Source organism: Lytechinus variegatus, chromosome 15 (assembly GCF_018143015.1).
Source record: "Lytechinus variegatus isolate NC3 chromosome 15, Lvar_3.0, whole genome shotgun sequence".
In the NCBI taxonomy this organism is placed as follows: domain Eukaryota; kingdom Metazoa; phylum Echinodermata; class Echinoidea; order Temnopleuroida; family Toxopneustidae; genus Lytechinus; species Lytechinus variegatus.
Window position 1 is genome coordinate 15,348,814 of NC_054754.1, and position 18,929 is coordinate 15,367,742.

Here is an 18,929-nt window from a genome sequence, read left to right on the forward strand (position 1 = left end):
TATTGCTAAACTTTAAAATTCAATTACTTTGTTGTTATCCGATTTTGATGAAATTTTTTCGGCATTTTGCTCAGTGAATTCTACTCTATTTATTAAGCTATAAATACTTTTAGCCCAGACCATCCCTTTAAGAAGGAGGAGGAGGAAGAGTAAGAGAGGGAGAGTAGAGAGAGAGAGAGAGGAGGGGTCACAGCATGGAACTATTTCTAGACTACAATTCACCCAGGAAGGTGGAGAGAGAAATTGAATTCTATATAGCTAACAAAAAAAATAGAAATTACAAGATACACACGCCAATTTGAAATAGAAATTTATGCAATATATACATCTCAAAATGAGCAAACCGAGTTTTGAAGAAAAAAAATGTGCAAAAGATGTAAAATCTTGAGTGATGATCTAGAGTATGATTTGGCTGATTGAAAAGAAAAGAATTCCTTCAAAATTTTAAACGGAACATGTCAAATATGAAACATTCTTATAGAGGTTTGATTTTATTCCAATTTATATCCATATGATTTTAGACCATCCCATTAAGAAGTCGAGGTAAATAAATGGCCAAAATAAAAACAAACATATCCATGGAAAATTCATCAAAGTGGGATGTTAATGAGAAGGTTTCAAGCTTGGCAAATTTTGCATAAAACGTTTTATGCACACTACACAGGTGGTTTGTACAGACAAACCAGTGACACTTAGAACTTATTATTCCTGTTTAATTTGTTTTCATTTCCTTATAAGAGCCTAATAAAAACATACTTGACTCCATATGGCTTTTTTGTGATCCACCTATGAGATTCAACTCTAAAAATCATATATGTATATTATTACATTATTTTATTCCTTTTCATTTTATCAAATGTCACAATATCTTGTATATATCTATTGAAGCCCCCCCCCCCCCCCCCCCCTCCAAGCAATTCTGCAATAACTGGGCAAATAGACAAATACATAAAAAGAATTCATGAAGGTGCAACATCGATTCTCCATTGAGATATCACCCATGTAAGATATAGACAGGCCCTGTTATATGAAATTTGTTAAAACTCATGATTTCATAACTTTATATATGAAACAGAGTTTGGCAGACGAACTGTATAGATAACTTTTTGAAAGTTGACTTTGATTCTAAATTAATCAATTACATTTTCACCCTTTTTCCAAAACCACTTCCATAAGTTTTTTGCTATTTATCATTCTTATTCCATTTATTAAATCAAATTTCTTTGATGGGTGTATATACATATACCACTATATTGGTTATCAAAAATATCTAGCTTGATATTTCATGGAAAATTCTGCATCAATCAGGTGTTGTAGACCCTCGCTACATATGGAGTTCCTTTTTAGTAGGATCGAGTTTTGTGACTGTGCATTTTACTCGTATTATTATTTGCAATTTGCGTTGTTGACCATACAGTAAGAAATTTACATGGCAACATAACACAACAACCAAGTCGGTGCGAAAAAAAATGGATCAAACCAAGAAACCACTAAGAATTCCACCTCAGTTTGGTACATACGCTGAGAGACATGGAATATTTGAGATGTATAAGGTAAGAAATAACCAAAATCATTCCTGTCAACTTTTCATATGTTTTGTATAGGATTTTTGGCTGGCTACCGCTATACCGCGATACTGTTTGTTACGAGCGTTGCAATTGAATTAGCACAGCCCCATACCCTAGATCTCGTGTTGGCTAAGCCTAAGCGCTACCGTATTGGCCGGAGAGTCGAGAGCCAGAACTGGCCAACCCACTTGGCCCAAGGGTTCACTGCATGCCGCCGCGCACAGAAAAATCAAGCCATAGAAGTTGTGTGTTGTGGACACCAGAAGTGCGATCCCAGCACGCGTGACCCACTACAGTTAGATTAGAAATCCACTGCCAAATATGGTTCATGGACATGGTGCAAGATTTATAAATGGTGGGCCCCAAGTCTGCGCACCTAACAATTTGAGTTAAGATTTAACATGAATTTCTTCTTATTTCACAAAATCTTTAGGTTGATAATGTTCCTTACATCATAATGAGTTAGTGTGCCAAATATCTCATAAAAATTTGAAAGAAATATATGATTTTCTTAGAAAAAACCTCAGGCAGTCATTTTCAGATTGAAAAAAAAATAGTACCCCATGTCTGCGCACTCATTCACTTTGCACATGATTCAGGGATTTTGATGACAAAGGCTGCATTTTGAGGCTGTCACATGAAGTGCCCTGAATTCATTATTTTTCCACCATTTTGAGTCAGATTTTTCGAAGAATAACTGTCTGTGCATTGAATGTGTAAAGTTCATGCTCGTTGCGTATCTTCTTTTACGAGAATCGCGCAGATACGTGGGTGCGCAGACTTGGGACACCGCGCAGACATGGGGGAACTGACCATAGTACCAGTACACCAGTTGTTGTGTGTCCGGAGTCCGGACGATCAATTTTACTTAGAATTAGAAAGTCATTTGGAAAAATTTACAAGGGAAGTTTCATCAATTTTTAGTACAAAATATCAGGAAATATTATAAAGAACAAAATATTGAATTCGTATTTTTAGTGTAATCCAAAGACAAAAAAGAAGGCTTCAAAAATATAAAATGTCCGGACCCCCGACCCCCCATCCTTGTGTGTCCGCACGGCCGGTTGTGTGTCTGGACGATCAATTTTAGAAGTCATTTGGAAAAATTTACAAGCGAAGTTTCATCAATTTTTAGTACAAAATGTTAGGAAATATAAAGAACAAAATAGAAGATGATTACAAGTATTGAATTCATATTCCAAAGAAGACAAAACAGAAGGCTTAAGTTCAAAAAGATAAAGTGTCCGAACATCCGACCCCCCATTTTATATACCACCTCAAATGATGTTTGTGCAGGCTCCACTCCACCTTACTACCGCTACACTACGCTCCACATACCCGAACATCAAGACAGTGAACTCGTTCTGATACTCCCAGTGGCAAAGGTGGAAAAAATGCACACTTATTGTAAAAAACAAAACAAAAAGACAACAATAAATAAAAGCTTAATTTCTGACTCTTCACCCTTATTTCACTCCGTGTCCATCCTCCGGTCATCCTCAAAATTGATGATTTTTTGCCAGTATCTAATTCCTCACACGTATTATTCACGGCCAATTTCAAAACATCGCATGCAAGGGTCGCAGCCTCAAACAGCATGAATATACATGTATTTATATTCTATTGGAAGGCTCAGAATGGGATACCAGAAATATTCCAAGAGTTTGGAAAAATATTCCACGATCAATGGTGAATAAAAAAAGGAATGAAATAAGATGATTTGTATATTTTTTTTGTTTATCCACCAGCGACTGATTGAAGGTCTGATTATCAGTAAACCACAGGATCCACTGGACTACCTTCTGGAGCAACTCAAGAGAGAAAATGATGACAGTAAGCATTTGCTTTCCAAAATAGTTGTTGACGTTGAAGCATGAAATGGTGGTGATCTAATTGATGTTGCCGAGTGCTCCAGTCACACCAAAGAAACTGACTCCAAACTGAACGATTAGTATGCTATTGGTAATAATGTAATCACTTATGTCAGTCTTGAGTTGGTTTCACCAGTGTACTTGTAGCACTAGCCACTGTCATATTTTTTTCTCATAAGTGTTTGATGTCACTGTTGTTCTGGCACTTTTGGCATGTGAGGTAGTTTTTTTAAAATTGAAGTATTATTGTTATTGATTTCATTATTATATACATGTACTTTGATTTGTTCCTGGTCTTTGTCACAATTAGGTCGCTTCTGTGGCCAGTTTAAATTATCCATTGGTCTAATGTAGAAATTATTTTCTCAAAATTTCAAATATTGCTAAGTTGTCTTATTATTTGTCTGATTTTGTTTCATACAGCTTTCACCTTTCTGATTCACCAATTTTTAATTTCTTGTAAAGAATATAAAAAGCTTTCCACTTTGTTTGGATATTTAAAAATTTAGTTAAAATCCTATCGTACACAAAATTATTTTGATCCTTTGTATGCATATAATATCTCCAACTAGTATATGTACATAAATACACCAGATGGTGACCTGTACTTAATCCAAAGAAGAACTTTTTTTGACAATGATCTATGGTGGGTCAGTCTTTGAAATGCCTATATTTTTTCACATATATATTATGTAAAATGCAACATTCTATTTAATTCATTTGGGCAGTAAACTATACAAATCACTGAGCCTTGTGAATCTCATAACTACTAGTATGTATGATGCAACGTGCTGTACTTTATGTTGTCGGTACTTGATTTGAAGGTAGTGCATTGAAGCAAAAATAATTTCTTTTTCTACAATTTTCCAGCTCCAGCCATTGTTATTCATGGCCCACCGGCATCAGGCAAAACAACCATTGCTCGCTTGGTGTCCAACCAGCTGAAGGCAGCCTATATCAGTAAGGAGACTCTCTTAGCCGATGATGTGTCGACCGTCGCAGCCAAAGCAAGGAGCTGTCAGTCAAGTGGAGAGGTAAATTTGGGAATCTGGCATAATCTAAATGGGATGGAGGGGGGGGGGGGGGTGGTAATATTGGCATAATAGGCTATTAGGAGGTTAGGGTAGGGTTGTTGTTGGGTTTGATTGTTTCATGTGCTAGGAGATAGAGATGCTAGTGATACAATTGTTGACTTCAAGTTCAGTGGAAGTGCTGGTGGTAATGTTGTAAGCACAATATAATTTACCTTCCTTTGCTCCAACACCTAATTAGAGTTTACAAAAATAGTCTTGTATCGATGGCCAAATACCAAGTAACACTCGTTCCAAGACCAGTCTTTATTTTAATGTTGGTACTATGCTGATGTAAACACCAACATCACAAAGCCAAAACTGAACTTGAAATCACCCAATAATTATAGAACAACACCCAAACCTGTAGACATATGAACAGAATGAAAGGGCCGGTATCTTGTTAGATATGATCAATAAAAAAATGGATCAATAAAATGGTCATTGTTACATCTGCAGGTAAGACTTGTGTGACCTCTCAGCTCAGAAAGAAAGATATCCCATGGTTTAAATTAATCCTAGGGCCTTGCAATGCCCTTTATTTATTGTTGATGTTTCTCTCGTTGGCCTTTGACGTTTGCGTGCCCTTTAAATTTTTCTCCCCAGTTTGTGCTGTTTCACTACATTGAAATATGCCCTACAGAAAAGTTGTCTTGCCATACGGACCCGGTATCCCTTTTGAGTGTCCACCCCTGCGAGTCATTCTCCTCAATATCAGTCTGTCGTAGGCTTTTTTACAGAATATTTTTGGCCTGAGTTCACAAAGATGGTTTCAACTATACCATGGTAAAACTATGGACCAAGCAGAATTCTCTTTCAGGTCTGAATTTTAGTGCCCTTTGCCAAAAAGTATGCATTTATACTTGGACTTTTCTTTAGTGTACACAATTAAGGCAAAAACATGTTTGTTTGTTTTTTATATCTGCATAGTCCATGGTTTTGTACCATGTGGTAAATTTGAATCTATCATTGTGAATTCCAGCCTTTAAGTTTGGACCCGCATCACTCTTAACTTGGTCATTCACCGTTGGTATATATTTGTGCTTACTCTTTTCAGCCAATCCCAACAGAGCTATGGGTTGAGTTGATCAGGAATCGAGTGAAGCTGTTTGATTGCATCAGGAAGGGATGGGTCTTAGATGGATTCCCGGACACCAGAGAACAAGCTCTGGCATTGCAGGAGATCGGTATCAATCCTAAACATTTCGGTAAGTAGGAGACCGAGTTATAATGATAATGGTGTGGAGCACACTCAGGGTGCTACATAAGCAGTTTCCCGATTGCCCGGGGCAAGTAAAAGTTAGAGCTGGGCAAGTGTTTTGAACTAAAGACCAAAACTACTTGCCCGAATTGGGCAAGCAAAATTCTCACAATAGAATGACAAAAATTAGGGTCGATGTGATATACTGACCCTAATTATGGCCATGGCAGGCAAGATAAAATCACTTTGGAAAAAGAAATGCGATAACAAAGATCAGTTCATGTCAAAAGAGAGAAAAAAGGTCATTGGTTTATAAAACCACAAAAACTTTCTTTTGGAGAGGTAAAACCTTTTTTTCAATGATTTTTTTGGGCAAGTGAAATAGATTTTGGGGCAAATTATTTTAAAAATTTTACTTCTAAAAAGTTATGTAGCACCTTGACACTCACTATCCTTGAAGCAACAGTTCTCTTGTACAGAAATGTATAATATAAACAAGTCTGCAAATTTACCTTCAATCATACAATTTATACTTTACAAGCATTCACCTCTACTTGTATATACAATATCATTTTGCACCACTCAGCTACATCCTGATTGGGGCTGCTGCCCTCATGCTTGCTGATCCATCAGCCAACGTGATTACAATGTTATGAAACATTTTTGTCTCACCTGCGAAGCAAAGTGAGACTATAGGCGCCGCTTTTCCGACGGCGGCGGCGTCAACATCAAATCTTAACCTGAGGTTAAGTTTTTGAAATGACATCATAACTTAGAAAGTATATGGACCTAGTTCATGAAACTTGGCCATAAGGTTAATCAAGTATTACTGAACATCCTGTTAGAGTTTCATGTCACATGACCAAGGTCAAAGGTCATTTAGGGTCAATGAACTTAGACCATGTTGGAGGAATCAACATCGAAATCTTAACCTGTGGTTAAGTTTTTGAAATATCATCATAACTTAAAAAATATATGGACCTAGTTCATGAAATTTGGACATAAGGTTAATCAAGTATCACTGAACATCCTGCATGAGTTTCACGTCACATGACCAAGGTCAAAGGTCATTTAGGGTCAATGAACTTTGGCCGAATTGGGGATATCTGTTGAATTCCCATCATAACTTTGAAAGTTTATGGATCTGATTCATGAAACTTGGACATAATAGTAATCAAGCATCACTGAAAATTTTGTGCAAGTTTCAGGTCTCATGATTAAGGTCAAAGGTCATTAGGGTCAATGAACTTTGGCCGAATCGGGGGTATCTGTTGAATTACCATCATAACTTTGGAAGTTTATTGGGCTAGTTCATTAAACTTGGACATTAGAGTAATCAAGTATCACTGAACATCCTGTGCACGTTTCAGGTCACATGACCAAGGTCAAAGGTCAATGAACTTTGGCCGAATTGGGTGTATCTGTTGAATTACCATCATAACTTTGAAAGTTTATGGATCTGATTCATGAAACTTGTACATAAGAGTAATCAAGTATCACTGAATATCCTGTTTGAGTTTCAGGTCACATGATCATGGTCAAAGGTCATGTAAGGTCAATGAACTTTGGCCATGTTGGGGTTTTTTGGTGAATAACCATCATATCTCTGTAAGTTTATTGGTCTAGTTCATAAAAAGTGGACATAAGAGTAACCATGTATCACTGAACATCTTGTGCGAGTTAGAGTAGTATTCAAAGTCAGCACTGCTGCTATATTGAACCGCGTGATGCAGGTGAGACGGCCAGAGGCATTCCACTTGTTTGTATGTTGGACCCGAAATTGCTAAAAAAAAACACAATTTCATGTGGACATACAGTGTAAAGTTTGTTTCTACTTCTAGTCAAAATTCATATATGCATCATTTTACTTTTGCTCATGTTGCTTAGATCAGAGTAGTATTGACAAGGATTTGCTTAAAAGAAATATTGAAAAAAACAGCAGTGAGATACATAATAATGTTTTACATTAGTTGCAGTAAACACTGAGTTCATGATAAAGTTAACCAGGCTTTTGTCAGTATATCATCGAGGATCTAGATCTGGTACAATTGCATAAACTGAACTTTGTGAAATTTTGAAATCTACACTGAAAAATGTTCACACTGAAGATCACCAACACGAATAAGCGCACGTGGGACAATGTATTATTATTGCTTCGAATGTCGGCCTGACATCCTGTGCTTATTTGCTGATTTCTCAGCAATTACACAATTTCTTCCAGAATCCTTTGGCACAAATGTGTTATTTATACAAACAGACACTTTGGTGGTAATTTCATTGGATTCTGTACGAACTCATTTTGTTATCGTTACCACAACTGGCATTTGCCTTTAAAGGAACAGTAAACAAGATAGTGGTATGATGTTGACTTAAAGAATGGTTGTTGGTGTAACATTATAGGAGCGGTGAAGCAGTAAGTAAAGTGTGATATTTTAATACAATTTTTTTACCAAATCATGCTTTCTTGCATTTCTTTTTTTTCAATCAAATGAAGAGTAATGGATATTAAACACATCCCAGCTGATAATGTATGTTTATATTTATCTTTTGATCCTTGACGTTCAGTTGTTCTGGAAGCCCCTGACACAGTTCTTATCGAGAGACAGATGGGCAAGAGGATCGATCCAGAGACAGGCGGTAAATATACTTCTCTTAAAAAGGTCAAGTCAACTTCAAAATATAGTTGATTTGAATAAAAAAGACAAATCAAACAAGTCTAACACTGAAAATTATATTGAAATTGGATGTAAAATCAAATTTTGGCAAAGCAAGTTAAAATTTTGACCTTCTTAAAATGAAAATCGAATAAAGTGAAAGCTAGATTTTGACATGATATTCAACAAATGATATCACTTTTCAAACTTTTCCCCTTACTTTTTTTCTCCCTATTTTTTTTCTTTGGTTGTGAAAGACCCTCTCCACAATCTATACGCCAATGGATTATATTAAATGGTTTGTATAGGAACTAGTTGTAGATGACCAAGGATTATACCACATGGAATCAGATGAACAAAATTGAAAGTAGACAAAATGGACCGTGTTGACCAAGTGACAATATACCTTTTCTTCTTACTTATGGAATTATATTTTGTTACTTTATATAAGTTCCTTGTTGAAATTCCTTACATTTCTTGAGATATATCTTGACCAGTATTTCTTAAACCATTTCTTGTCCTTCCTCCAGATGTATACCACACCACCTTTGATTACCCTAGTAACAGCGATGTCGAGAAGAGATTGGTAGAACCGCCTGAAGGATGCGGGGAGGAGGCCATGGTCGATAGACTGGTCCTCTATCACCGTTTCATCCCGGGCCTCAAGGTCGGTTATGAGAAGTACACCAAGTCTATCAATGCGGATCAACCAAAGGCTGATGTTTACTCGCAAGGTATGTACTGTTGCAAAGTGTGAAACAATAAACATGTATTTATTTATCAAAGGTAAATTTTATGCCTCCACACACAAAAGATGGTTGTGGGAGTCATTATCTCTTTGAGCTGCCTGTTCTTTTGTTCACTTTTCGTTCTTGCCATAACTAAAGGATGTTCGCTAGATCAATTATTCACTTAGTTCAAGTATGAATGTAGAAATGTTGATTATCTACTTTGCTTTGTGGGTATAAGGTCAAAAGTCACAGAGGTCATATGCCCTGAAGTATGTTGTTCTGCAATAACCAAAGAACCGTTTGAGGTGTGAGCTTTGAACTTGCTTCCTGTATGTGAGTGGAGATAGTCTGATTGGATTTCGGGGTCACAAGATCAGGTCACAGAGGTCCTATTTTTGAAACTTTTTGTGTATAATATATTTTTGAGTCTGGCAATGGTGGATGTATGAATTTTGACTGTGTATGGTTTATGGTTGATATCTATAGTTTTGACCCTTATCAACTTCAAAACTGGTCATACATACCTGTAATCATTCTGATAATTTGGTTTAATTTGTGGTTTAGTGTAATGGTGTAAATCATGGATATTATCATAAAGATTAAGTGGTAAATGTAGTAGTAGCAGCAGTGGTAGAGGTAGAAGCAGTAGTAGAAGTAGTAGTAGAAGTAGTAGTAGTAGTAGTAGCAGTAGTAGTAATAGTAGTAGTTATATAGTAGTATTGTAGTACTTGTCGTATTGGTACATGTAGTTGTAGTAGCAGTAGTAGTAGTAGTAGTAGTAGTAGTAGTAGTAGAAGTAGCAGTAGTAGTAGTAGTAGTAGTAGTAGTAGTAATAGTAGTAGAAGCAGCAGCAGCGGTACTAGCAGTTGCATAAATGTAAAGTAATTTTACTATCAACTTTTGAATTAGAAAATTTTTACTAGTTATATACATGTATCTTCAGCAAATCTTTAGGTTGTACACAATATCACACTATTGTCTGTGAATTTCATCTTCAATTTCACACTGGTCATCATCAAATTTTTTCCTCAAATCTGCAGTGACAACATTCTTGAGTTCCAAGACGAGATCATTGGCACCTCATAATCCTCGTATAGTCCTTCTTGGACCCACTGGCAGTGGAAAGACGGTCCAGGCTGCTCTCCTAGCCAACAAGTATGGTATCATCAATGGTATGTACGATGCCGTCATTAAAGTTTATCTGTTTGGTATGGTAGAATTCAACTTTTTGTTTGCAGTCCATTTGGTGCACTGTGACAAAAGCACGCATAAGGATAGGACATTTTTCATACACGCGCCCGATACGCGCTAAATTAAGCGTAATTTATATAGGAAATCTGCATAAACCGTGGACTCAACCGTGGGTTTTCATAACCACCTTTTTGTGAATTCGGCCATTAAGTTTGGAGTCTAGTCGTCACTTTAGACATGGTATTATTGGTGTCAAGTGTCAAATTATAGTCTGTACTTGCAAACTAGCCTCTATCAAGGATGTGACCCGATCTTTGACCCAAAGCATTCATCATTACGTCATCAAAGCTAGATCAGGTCACATTGTTGGTAAATGCTGCAGTGGATAGCTGAGCATGGAGGTAAATTTTTTAGTGTGTTTAGAACAAAGTTATACAAAATAGGCTTGCCCATTTGGTCTACTGTCAATTTGGTCTAATTGCTGTTTGGTCTATACCTGTTTGGTATAATTCTTGGTCTAATGTCATGTTGGTGTAAGTTCCACAAATTTTTTACATTGTGAAATAAAATTTGGTTCAGAAACAGTTTTTCCTACCATATAGACTAAGTGGCGATGGACCAAGTGGATATTAGACCAAATGGATTTTGCCTAACAGGAAATTAGACAAAAAGTATATGGGCTTATGGTAATTAGACCAAATGGTATGTAGGCAAACTGATTTTCAGAAAAAGTAGGGTGAGGCCTTTATAGTCAAACAGAATATGGCTTGTGTAGAGGTAATAATGGATATTGCATTAATGATATATGCTTTAATTATATTACATACCGGTACTTATGAATTTCCAGTTATGTGAGATTTTCTACTTGAACGGGACACTTTCCATCACTGCAATCCAGCGTTGATAAGACCGAGATCTATGTTTGGAGTCATAGCAATATTCTCACGCTCTTGAATATAGTTCATAGATTTTAATTTCATTTGACATTTTATTTTTGATACGGTCGCTTTTTTTTTCATTTTGATAATCTGTAAACGGGTATGCTAGTTGACATAAATGTGTTGTCAGGATGGTGTCTGAGTACCGTGTTTGCACAGCTGACTGCATTGTGCTTGCCTTGCTGTACATGAATGTTTAACTTTGATACTTTTGCTATGAATGATGCTTAGTCGACGTTGGATATGTGATCATCTCTTATGTTGTTGATATACATACATTACCTGTACGAAAACAAAAGTAGGGCAAAGTATACACAGGTCATTGGCATAGTAGATGGTGACATTGTGCTTTTCAAGTGGATAAACTAAATTGATAATTTGTAATGGCAGAAGAAGAGAGGAGAAGAGGAAGAAGTGTGGAAGGAGGGATGAGAAGAATGAGGAGCAGAAGAACGAGGAGCGGAAGAACGAAGAGGAGAAGGGTAGGAAGGAGAAGGACAAGGAAAAATGAGGAGAAGGACAAGGAAAAATGAGGAGAAAAAGGAAGAGGAAAAGGTTATGAGGAGGAGAAGGGGGAGGAGGACAAGGAAAAAGAGGAGACGAAGGAGGAGCAGGAGGAAGAAGAGCAGGTGAAGAAGGGTAGGAGGAGGAGGACAACAAGGAAAAAGAGGAGAAGGGAGAGCAGGAGAAGGATGAAGAGGGGGAGGAGGACAACAAGGAAAGAGGAGGAGCAGGAGAAGGGGGAGGGCAACAAGGAAAAAGAGGAGAAGGGAGAGCAGGAGAAGGATGAAGAGGGGGAGGAGGACAACAAGGAAAAAGAGGAGGAGCAGGAGAAGGGGGAGGGCGACAAGGAAAAAGAGGAGAAGGGAGAGCAGGAGGATGAAGAGGGGGAGGAGGACAACAAGGAAAGAGGAGGAGCAGGAGAAGGGGGAGGGCGACAAGGAAAAAGAGGAGAAGGGAGAGCAGGAGAAGGATGAAGAGGGGGAGGAGGACAACAAGGAAAAAAGAGGAGGAGCAGGAGAAGGGGGAGGGCGACAAGGAAAAAGAGGAGAAGGGAGAGCAGGAGGATGAAGAGGGGGAGGAGGACAACAAGGAAAGAGGAGGAGCAGGAGAAGGGGGAGGGCGACAAGGAAAAAGAGGAGAAGGGAGAGCAGGAGGATGAAGAGGGGGAGGAGGACAACAAGGAAAGAGGAGGAGCAGGAGAAGGGGGAGGGCGACAAGGAAAAAGAGGAGAAGGGAGAGCAGGAGAAGGATGAAGAGGGGGAGGAGGACAACAAGGAAAAAGAGGAGGAGCAGGAGAAGGGGGAGGGCGACAAGGAAAAAGAGGAGAAGGGAGAGCAGGAGGATGAAGAGGGGGAGGAGGACAACAAGGAAAGAGGAGGAGCAGGAGAAGGGGGAGGGCGACAAGGAAAAAGAGGAGAAGGGAGAGCAGGAGAAGGATGAAGAGGGGGAGGAGGACAACAAGGAAAGAGGAGGAGCAGGAGAAGGGGGAGGGCGACAAGGAAAAAGAGGAGAAGGGAGAGCAGGAGAAGGATGAAGAGGGGGAGGAGGACAACAAGGAAAGAGGAGGAGCAGGAGAAGGGGGAGGGCGACAAGGAAAAAGAGGAGAAGGGAGAGCAGGAGGATGAAGAGGGGGAGGAGGACAACAAGGAAAGAGGAGGAGCAGGAGAAGGGGGAGGACAACAAGGAAAAAGAGGAGAAGGGAGAGCAGGAGGATGAAGAGGGGGAGGAGGACAACAAGGAAAGAGGAGGAGCAGGAGAAGGGGGAGGGCGACAAGGAAAAAGAGGAGAAGGGAGAGCAGGAGGATGAAGAGGGGGAGGAGGACAACAAGGAAAGAGGAGGAGCAGGAGAAGGGGGAGGGCGACAAGGAAAAAGAGGAGAAGGGAGAGCAGGAGAAGGATGAAGAGGGGGAGGAGGACAACAAGGAAAGAGGAGGAGCAGGAGAAGGGGGAGGGCGACAAGGAAAAAGAGGAGAAGGGAGAGCAGGAGGATGAAGAGGGGGAGGAGGACAACAAGGAAAGAGGAGGAGCAGGAGAAGGGGGAGGGCGACAAGGAAAAAGAGGAGAAGGGAGAGCAGGAGAAGGATGAAGAGGGGGAGGAGGACAACAAGGAAAGAGGAGGAGCAGGAGAAGGGGAGGGCGACAAGGAAAAAGAGGAGAAGGGAGAGCAGGAGAAGGATGAAGAGGGGGAGGAGGACGACAAGGAAAGAGGAGAAGGGGGAGGACAACAAGGAAAAAGAGGAGAAGGGAGAGCAGGAGGATGAAGAGGGGGAGGAGGACAACAAGGAAAAGGAGAAGGTGCAGGAGAAGGGGGAGGGCGACAAGGAAAAAGAGGAGAAGGGAGAGCAGGAGAAGGGGGAGGAGGACAAGGAAAAAGAGAAGAAGGAGGAGGAGAAGAAGAGGAAATAGGAGAGGAAGAGAAAGAACGAACAAGAAAAATAAAGGAGGAGGAAATTGAAATGTTCATGTGATATCATATTTCATGTTATGAAAGTTTGTAAATCACAAAACAATTTTTTTTTCTCATGAAATAGTTTCTTCTGGACAGCTAGTGAAGGAAGCTCTTGCAAGTGAATCCAAGGTCGGTGAAGCCATCAAACCATATGTTGAAAGGAAAATGCTGGGTAAGATATCCCATTATACAATTATGAATTCAATACATTACTTTTTAAGAATTAAGTGTATTAATGATTTCATGATCCATGTAAGTACAAATGTTTACATTTATTTGTTGATATAATTATCTTGTTTGTTTTGCATCATTCCACGAAATAGTGTAGGAAGAGGCATTATGACTGTCCATTTTGTTCTCGTGATAACTAAAGAACTATTTGACTGACAATCATAAAAATTGGTCCTTGTACAGAGTATGGTTCATATGTATATTGGAGTTAAAATAATTTGATTAGATCTGAAGTCATGGGGCCCCTTTTCTGAAGTCCTAGAGTTGTGGTTTAACTATGGCTAGTCAATTGTGAAATAAAGCTCTAACAGTAGCGGTTCAGTGTATCAGCTCATTTGACTCTCAAATCAATCTGGGAGGGATAAATAATTAAGTTGTCTTCACCTTTAAAGAATTGGGACAGAGCACAGTGAACCTAAGAAGCATACAATGTAAATAAAATCTGGGTCCCGTAACACAAAGGTTAGCGATTGATCGTACGCTTGATTTTCACGATTGATTGTACATTGTATTCAATGTAATCAATCATAGAAAAAATATTCTACGATCATTGCTAAGTTTTGTGTTACGGGCCCCTGGACATGTTTGGCTTCCCATAATATAATAGTTAGGTCATGTACCCGACTTCAGAATACAGGCTTATGGCCTATATAAAGTCCAGGCCACAGAGGTTTTATACCCTATGGTATTCTTGCAATTACTGAAAACCTCTTCGAGGAACAACAATAGACAAAATGGGTATAACCCAGCTGGAAATAGGCAAAATGCTTATGTGGATTAAATGGAAGTTAGACCAAATGATTAATCGATGAACTAGTTATAGATGATATAGGATTAAACCATGGAGGATTGGACCAAATGGAAAGTAGCAAAGTTGGAGTAGACCAAGTGGCAATTTACCACCAGGATGTAATGGCCTGTATTCTGAAGTCCATCCATGGTCACACTATGGGAAGCCAAAAATAATTGTAATTTTATTAAGATTGCACACTTCTGTCATTTACTGTTTGCTTTTGTGAAGGTTTGATGGTGAATAAAACCATTTTATTCATCATTTCCAAACAGTTATGTTGAAGTGAGCACCAAATATGCTGTCAAACGTACATCTGGAAGATTTCTATCACAATTGGCTATCCATAGTTAAAGAACAACTTTAAACCAGAATTTGAATTAAACCCAAGTTCAGAATACCGGCCATAGGATTTACCGGTAGCCTAACTGGAATTTACACAAGATAGCAATGAAAACAAATGTTAAGTATAGACCATCTGGTTGTAGATGAAGTAAGATTAGACCAAGTGGGATAAGACCAAGTGGAGAGTAGCCAAACTGGGTGTAGATCAAGTGGCAATTCAACCTGCATACAACCATATCCACAAGACCATTAACCCTGACACATTAATCATGCCGTTGAAAGTCTCTTCATTCTATGAAAGATTAATTAGTTTTGATGGCAATTGTACACAGTGGCATTCGTACACCAGGGCTCCGTAACACAAAGATTAGCGATCAATCGCTATATGAATTGACCAATCAAGATCAATTTTACACGTGCATTTGAAGCAAAATACTGACTAGGAACCAATCAGAAGTGTTCTTTCATATTTGCTATTCATCGCAAACCTTTGTGTTACAGAGCCCAGGTGTGTGGCACCCAATCAGTTTACCATTAAAGTGTTGTAATCTATTTGTTATAGGCCATTACTTCACCCAATTAATTGCCAATGAACTTTGCAAAATAAGCAGAGAGGGAGGTTATTGCTGTCATAAAATTCTTCAGAGGAAGTGCCTCTGATAATAATCTTAGATCTTGATTTTGATTGGGACAGCTACATTGGTATGCTCTACTACATCATTGCTGAAATAAACATACATGTAGGGTTAGTTTTTTTTATTATTGTTATTATTAGCTGTAGTATTTTTTTTTTCATTTCAGAAGATACAAAAGAACCCTTGTTATATTTAAATCAATAGCAAATCCAATACCTTTGTCTTTGAATTGTAATTGAAAATTTAAATTGTTTTCTTCAGAAAAGATGAAAAGCACCAGTGATGCCTACTTTCAGTTCATTTTACAGCAAACCCAATTTCTCATCAAATATGGTGTGTCTAATAAAACAAACATTGCTTACAGTTATGAATATACCAATCATTGAAAATTATTTGATGGTATAAATTTGATCATAATTATACTTTTTTATTTGAGACCAAATACTTGGTAAATCATTCCTGCATAGCAGATTACAAACAACGGAAGATTGCAGCATGTCAGAAACGAGTTTAGCCAGAACACTATAGAGTAAATCAAAATCCAATCTAATTTCAAGATTACTTTAATGAATTCAAGTGAGATACTCTTCCTTACAACAGCTTGTTGTATCATTAGAAAATCTTAACCCGTTTTACTGTGCAACTTGGATTTGACATTGATATTTCATACTCTTCTTGCCTATCTAAATGTTAGCATTTTATGTCATATAAGGTATCAAAATAGAGAAGAAAATTTGAATTTTATGATGATGTACATGTAAATGAATCCTTTGGTAATGTTTGAAAAAACTAAGTGGGAATGTAAGTTTTATTTTTGTCTGGGACATATTGCATTTCAGACATGATGGGCTCTCATACATCTTACATTCAAGAATTTTACTTTATTTGTAATAATTTTCTCTCATGCACAGTCCCAGATAATCTCATCTTGAAACTTCTTGATGAGAGGTTGAGTCAGGTGGACTGTTCCACTCGAGGATGGGTGTTGAGAGGGTTCCCGAGGACGAGGGAGCAAGCCGAGAATCTTACTGCAGCAGGTCACGAACCCAACAGGTATCAACATTTCAGAAATTTGTATTGACTTGTGAATTTGAAAATACTGCCATTGTTACGTCATTTTATTTTGTAATGATTTTGAATCAAGCCAGAGTTATCTGATGAAAAGCAGTTGTAAAAATTTTGCTCTATTCAATCAAGTTCCTTTGGGGTCCCAATGTATGTTTCATCCTCTTCTATATGAACAAAAAGTATATGTATGTAATGTAATCATTATGCTCCACATTCATTTCTGGTTAAACTTCGTAATTCCGAAACACGCAAATTGCCTATACCCCGATGTTCTTTAATCCGAAAACGTAAAAGGTTTCGTTTATCCGAACATGTGTGGCGTTATTCCGAGGTTCGATAATCCGAAAACAAAATAAGGTTTGATGATCCAAAGGTTCGTTAATCCGAAAACGAAATAAGGTTCGTTGTTCCGAAGGTTCGTTAGTCTGAAATAAGGTTAGTTAATCATTTAGTTGTCGGACTAAGGAACCTTTGGAATTACGAACCTCATTTCTTTTTCGGATTAATAAACCTTCAGAATTTTGAACTTCACTTCATTTACCTTCGGAATTACGAACCTCATTTCATTTTCGGACTAACGAACCTTCGGAAATAAGAACCTTCGGAATAAAGAACCTTCGGAATAACGAAGCTTTGGAATTACGAATGTATGCGTTCATTTCTCACTTGATTTATTATTTCATTTCTATTTTGTTGGCTGATGGATGAAGTACACTTTATAGTCAGTGCTGGATCTATTAAATATTTGCTAGAGGGAGGAGCTGAAGTGCCATTCTAGTGATTTTGTTTCTTAAATATTTTTTTTTCTAATCCATCTATACATGTATATCAGTATACCTCATTAATAATTTAAATTCATAATTCTAGGTTCCAACTCTCTGACATGATTTTCCCCCATTTTTTTTCTTTTAAAAATCAGGGTGTTCTTTTTGGATGTGCCCAACGATTCTGTCTACGAGCGTCTCACCTTGCGATCCTTGGACGCCGTCAGTGGCAACCGTTACCACGCCCTCTACAATCCTGCCCCGACCTCGGACATCAAGGAACGCACCGCCCAGCATCCTGCGGACTTTGAGGAGAAGATCCGCGAGCGTCTGGCGGCGTACTATGCGTACTCGGAAGAGATCGGCGACTTCTACGAGGATGCGCAGCACATCAACGCAGACCAGGATCCACACACGGTGTTTGAGTGCGTGGAGAGTATGTTGGTCAACCCACTCCCACGGACTCTCCCTACCCAGGACTAGATGGTCAGTGAGACTGCAAACGGAACTTTTCGCTGGATCATACTAAAAGAGGAATCTAGAAACAATGATCAATATCGTTCTGTGTGGTTTCAATGGCAGCCTATAGAGGATAGATTACCCTCTTATGATATTTTCCCCAAATATTTTCAGGAAATTTTTCTCTCGTCCATAGATTAATTATTTGGAAACATAAATCAATACTATGGAAAGCTCTAGCAAATGTCCCAAAGTGAGTATGTAAAGTGTAAAACACAGTGGCCCGTATTCTGATAGCAGGTTAACTTAAACTCTGGTTTAAAATTGTGGGTTAAGTATGGACAGCCAATTGTTACATAAATCACTAATGGTAGAGATATCATACCCAAGTTTAAGTTTCTGTTTGTTTCTGTTTGTGGTAACTCCTGTAGGAACTCGGCAGGACAGCATTTTGCTGGTAAACGCCAAGCTGGTATAAAACCAATTACCTATGAAACATTTTACGTCTAGGTTAATCAGTCATAGTGGCTGACGTTATAGACAACAGATATCACTCTCGGGCCTTTTTATGAAAGTGGAGACAATGGCAGAGTTGGGATTCGAACTCACAACCTTACGATTATGAGTCAAATGCTCTAACCACTGGACCACACAACCCGAGTGAAACCCGACTTCAGAATACGGGCCAGTGTGAATCACATTTTCTCATGGTACATTGTGTGGACACACTGAACACTCACACTGTTGACCTCACACTGTTGAGGTGTCCACAGTGTGAAATTATCTTTCAAACTGTTTGAGCATTATAACAGTATGAATCACATTTCCCATAGCCCACAATGTGAACATGCCATCACAGTGTGATTCATCTTCACACTGGATACACTGTGGGACACTGTGTTTTTCCCACATCCCCACCCCTCCCCCCCCCCCACACACACACACCCACACAAACACATCA

General features: G+C 38.6%; 1 protein-coding gene across 1 annotated transcript; it reads left to right on the forward strand.

Moving 5' to 3' along the window:
• Window positions 1-1,410: 1,410 nt before the first annotated feature.
• On the forward strand, window positions 1,411-18,228 carry LOC121428580 (adenylate kinase 8-like). Its single transcript, XM_041625304.1, has 10 exons — window positions 1,411-1,553; window positions 3,317-3,401; window positions 4,310-4,473; window positions 5,567-5,717; window positions 8,276-8,347; window positions 8,895-9,098; window positions 10,136-10,267; window positions 13,759-13,848; window positions 16,589-16,730; window positions 17,665-18,228. The coding sequence occupies exons 1-10, from the start codon at window positions 1,470-1,472 to the stop codon at window positions 17,990-17,992; spliced, it is 1,452 nt and encodes a 483-aa protein (XP_041481238.1). The 5' UTR covers window positions 1,411-1,469; the 3' UTR covers window positions 17,993-18,228.
• Window positions 18,229-18,929: the final 701 nt, after the last annotated feature.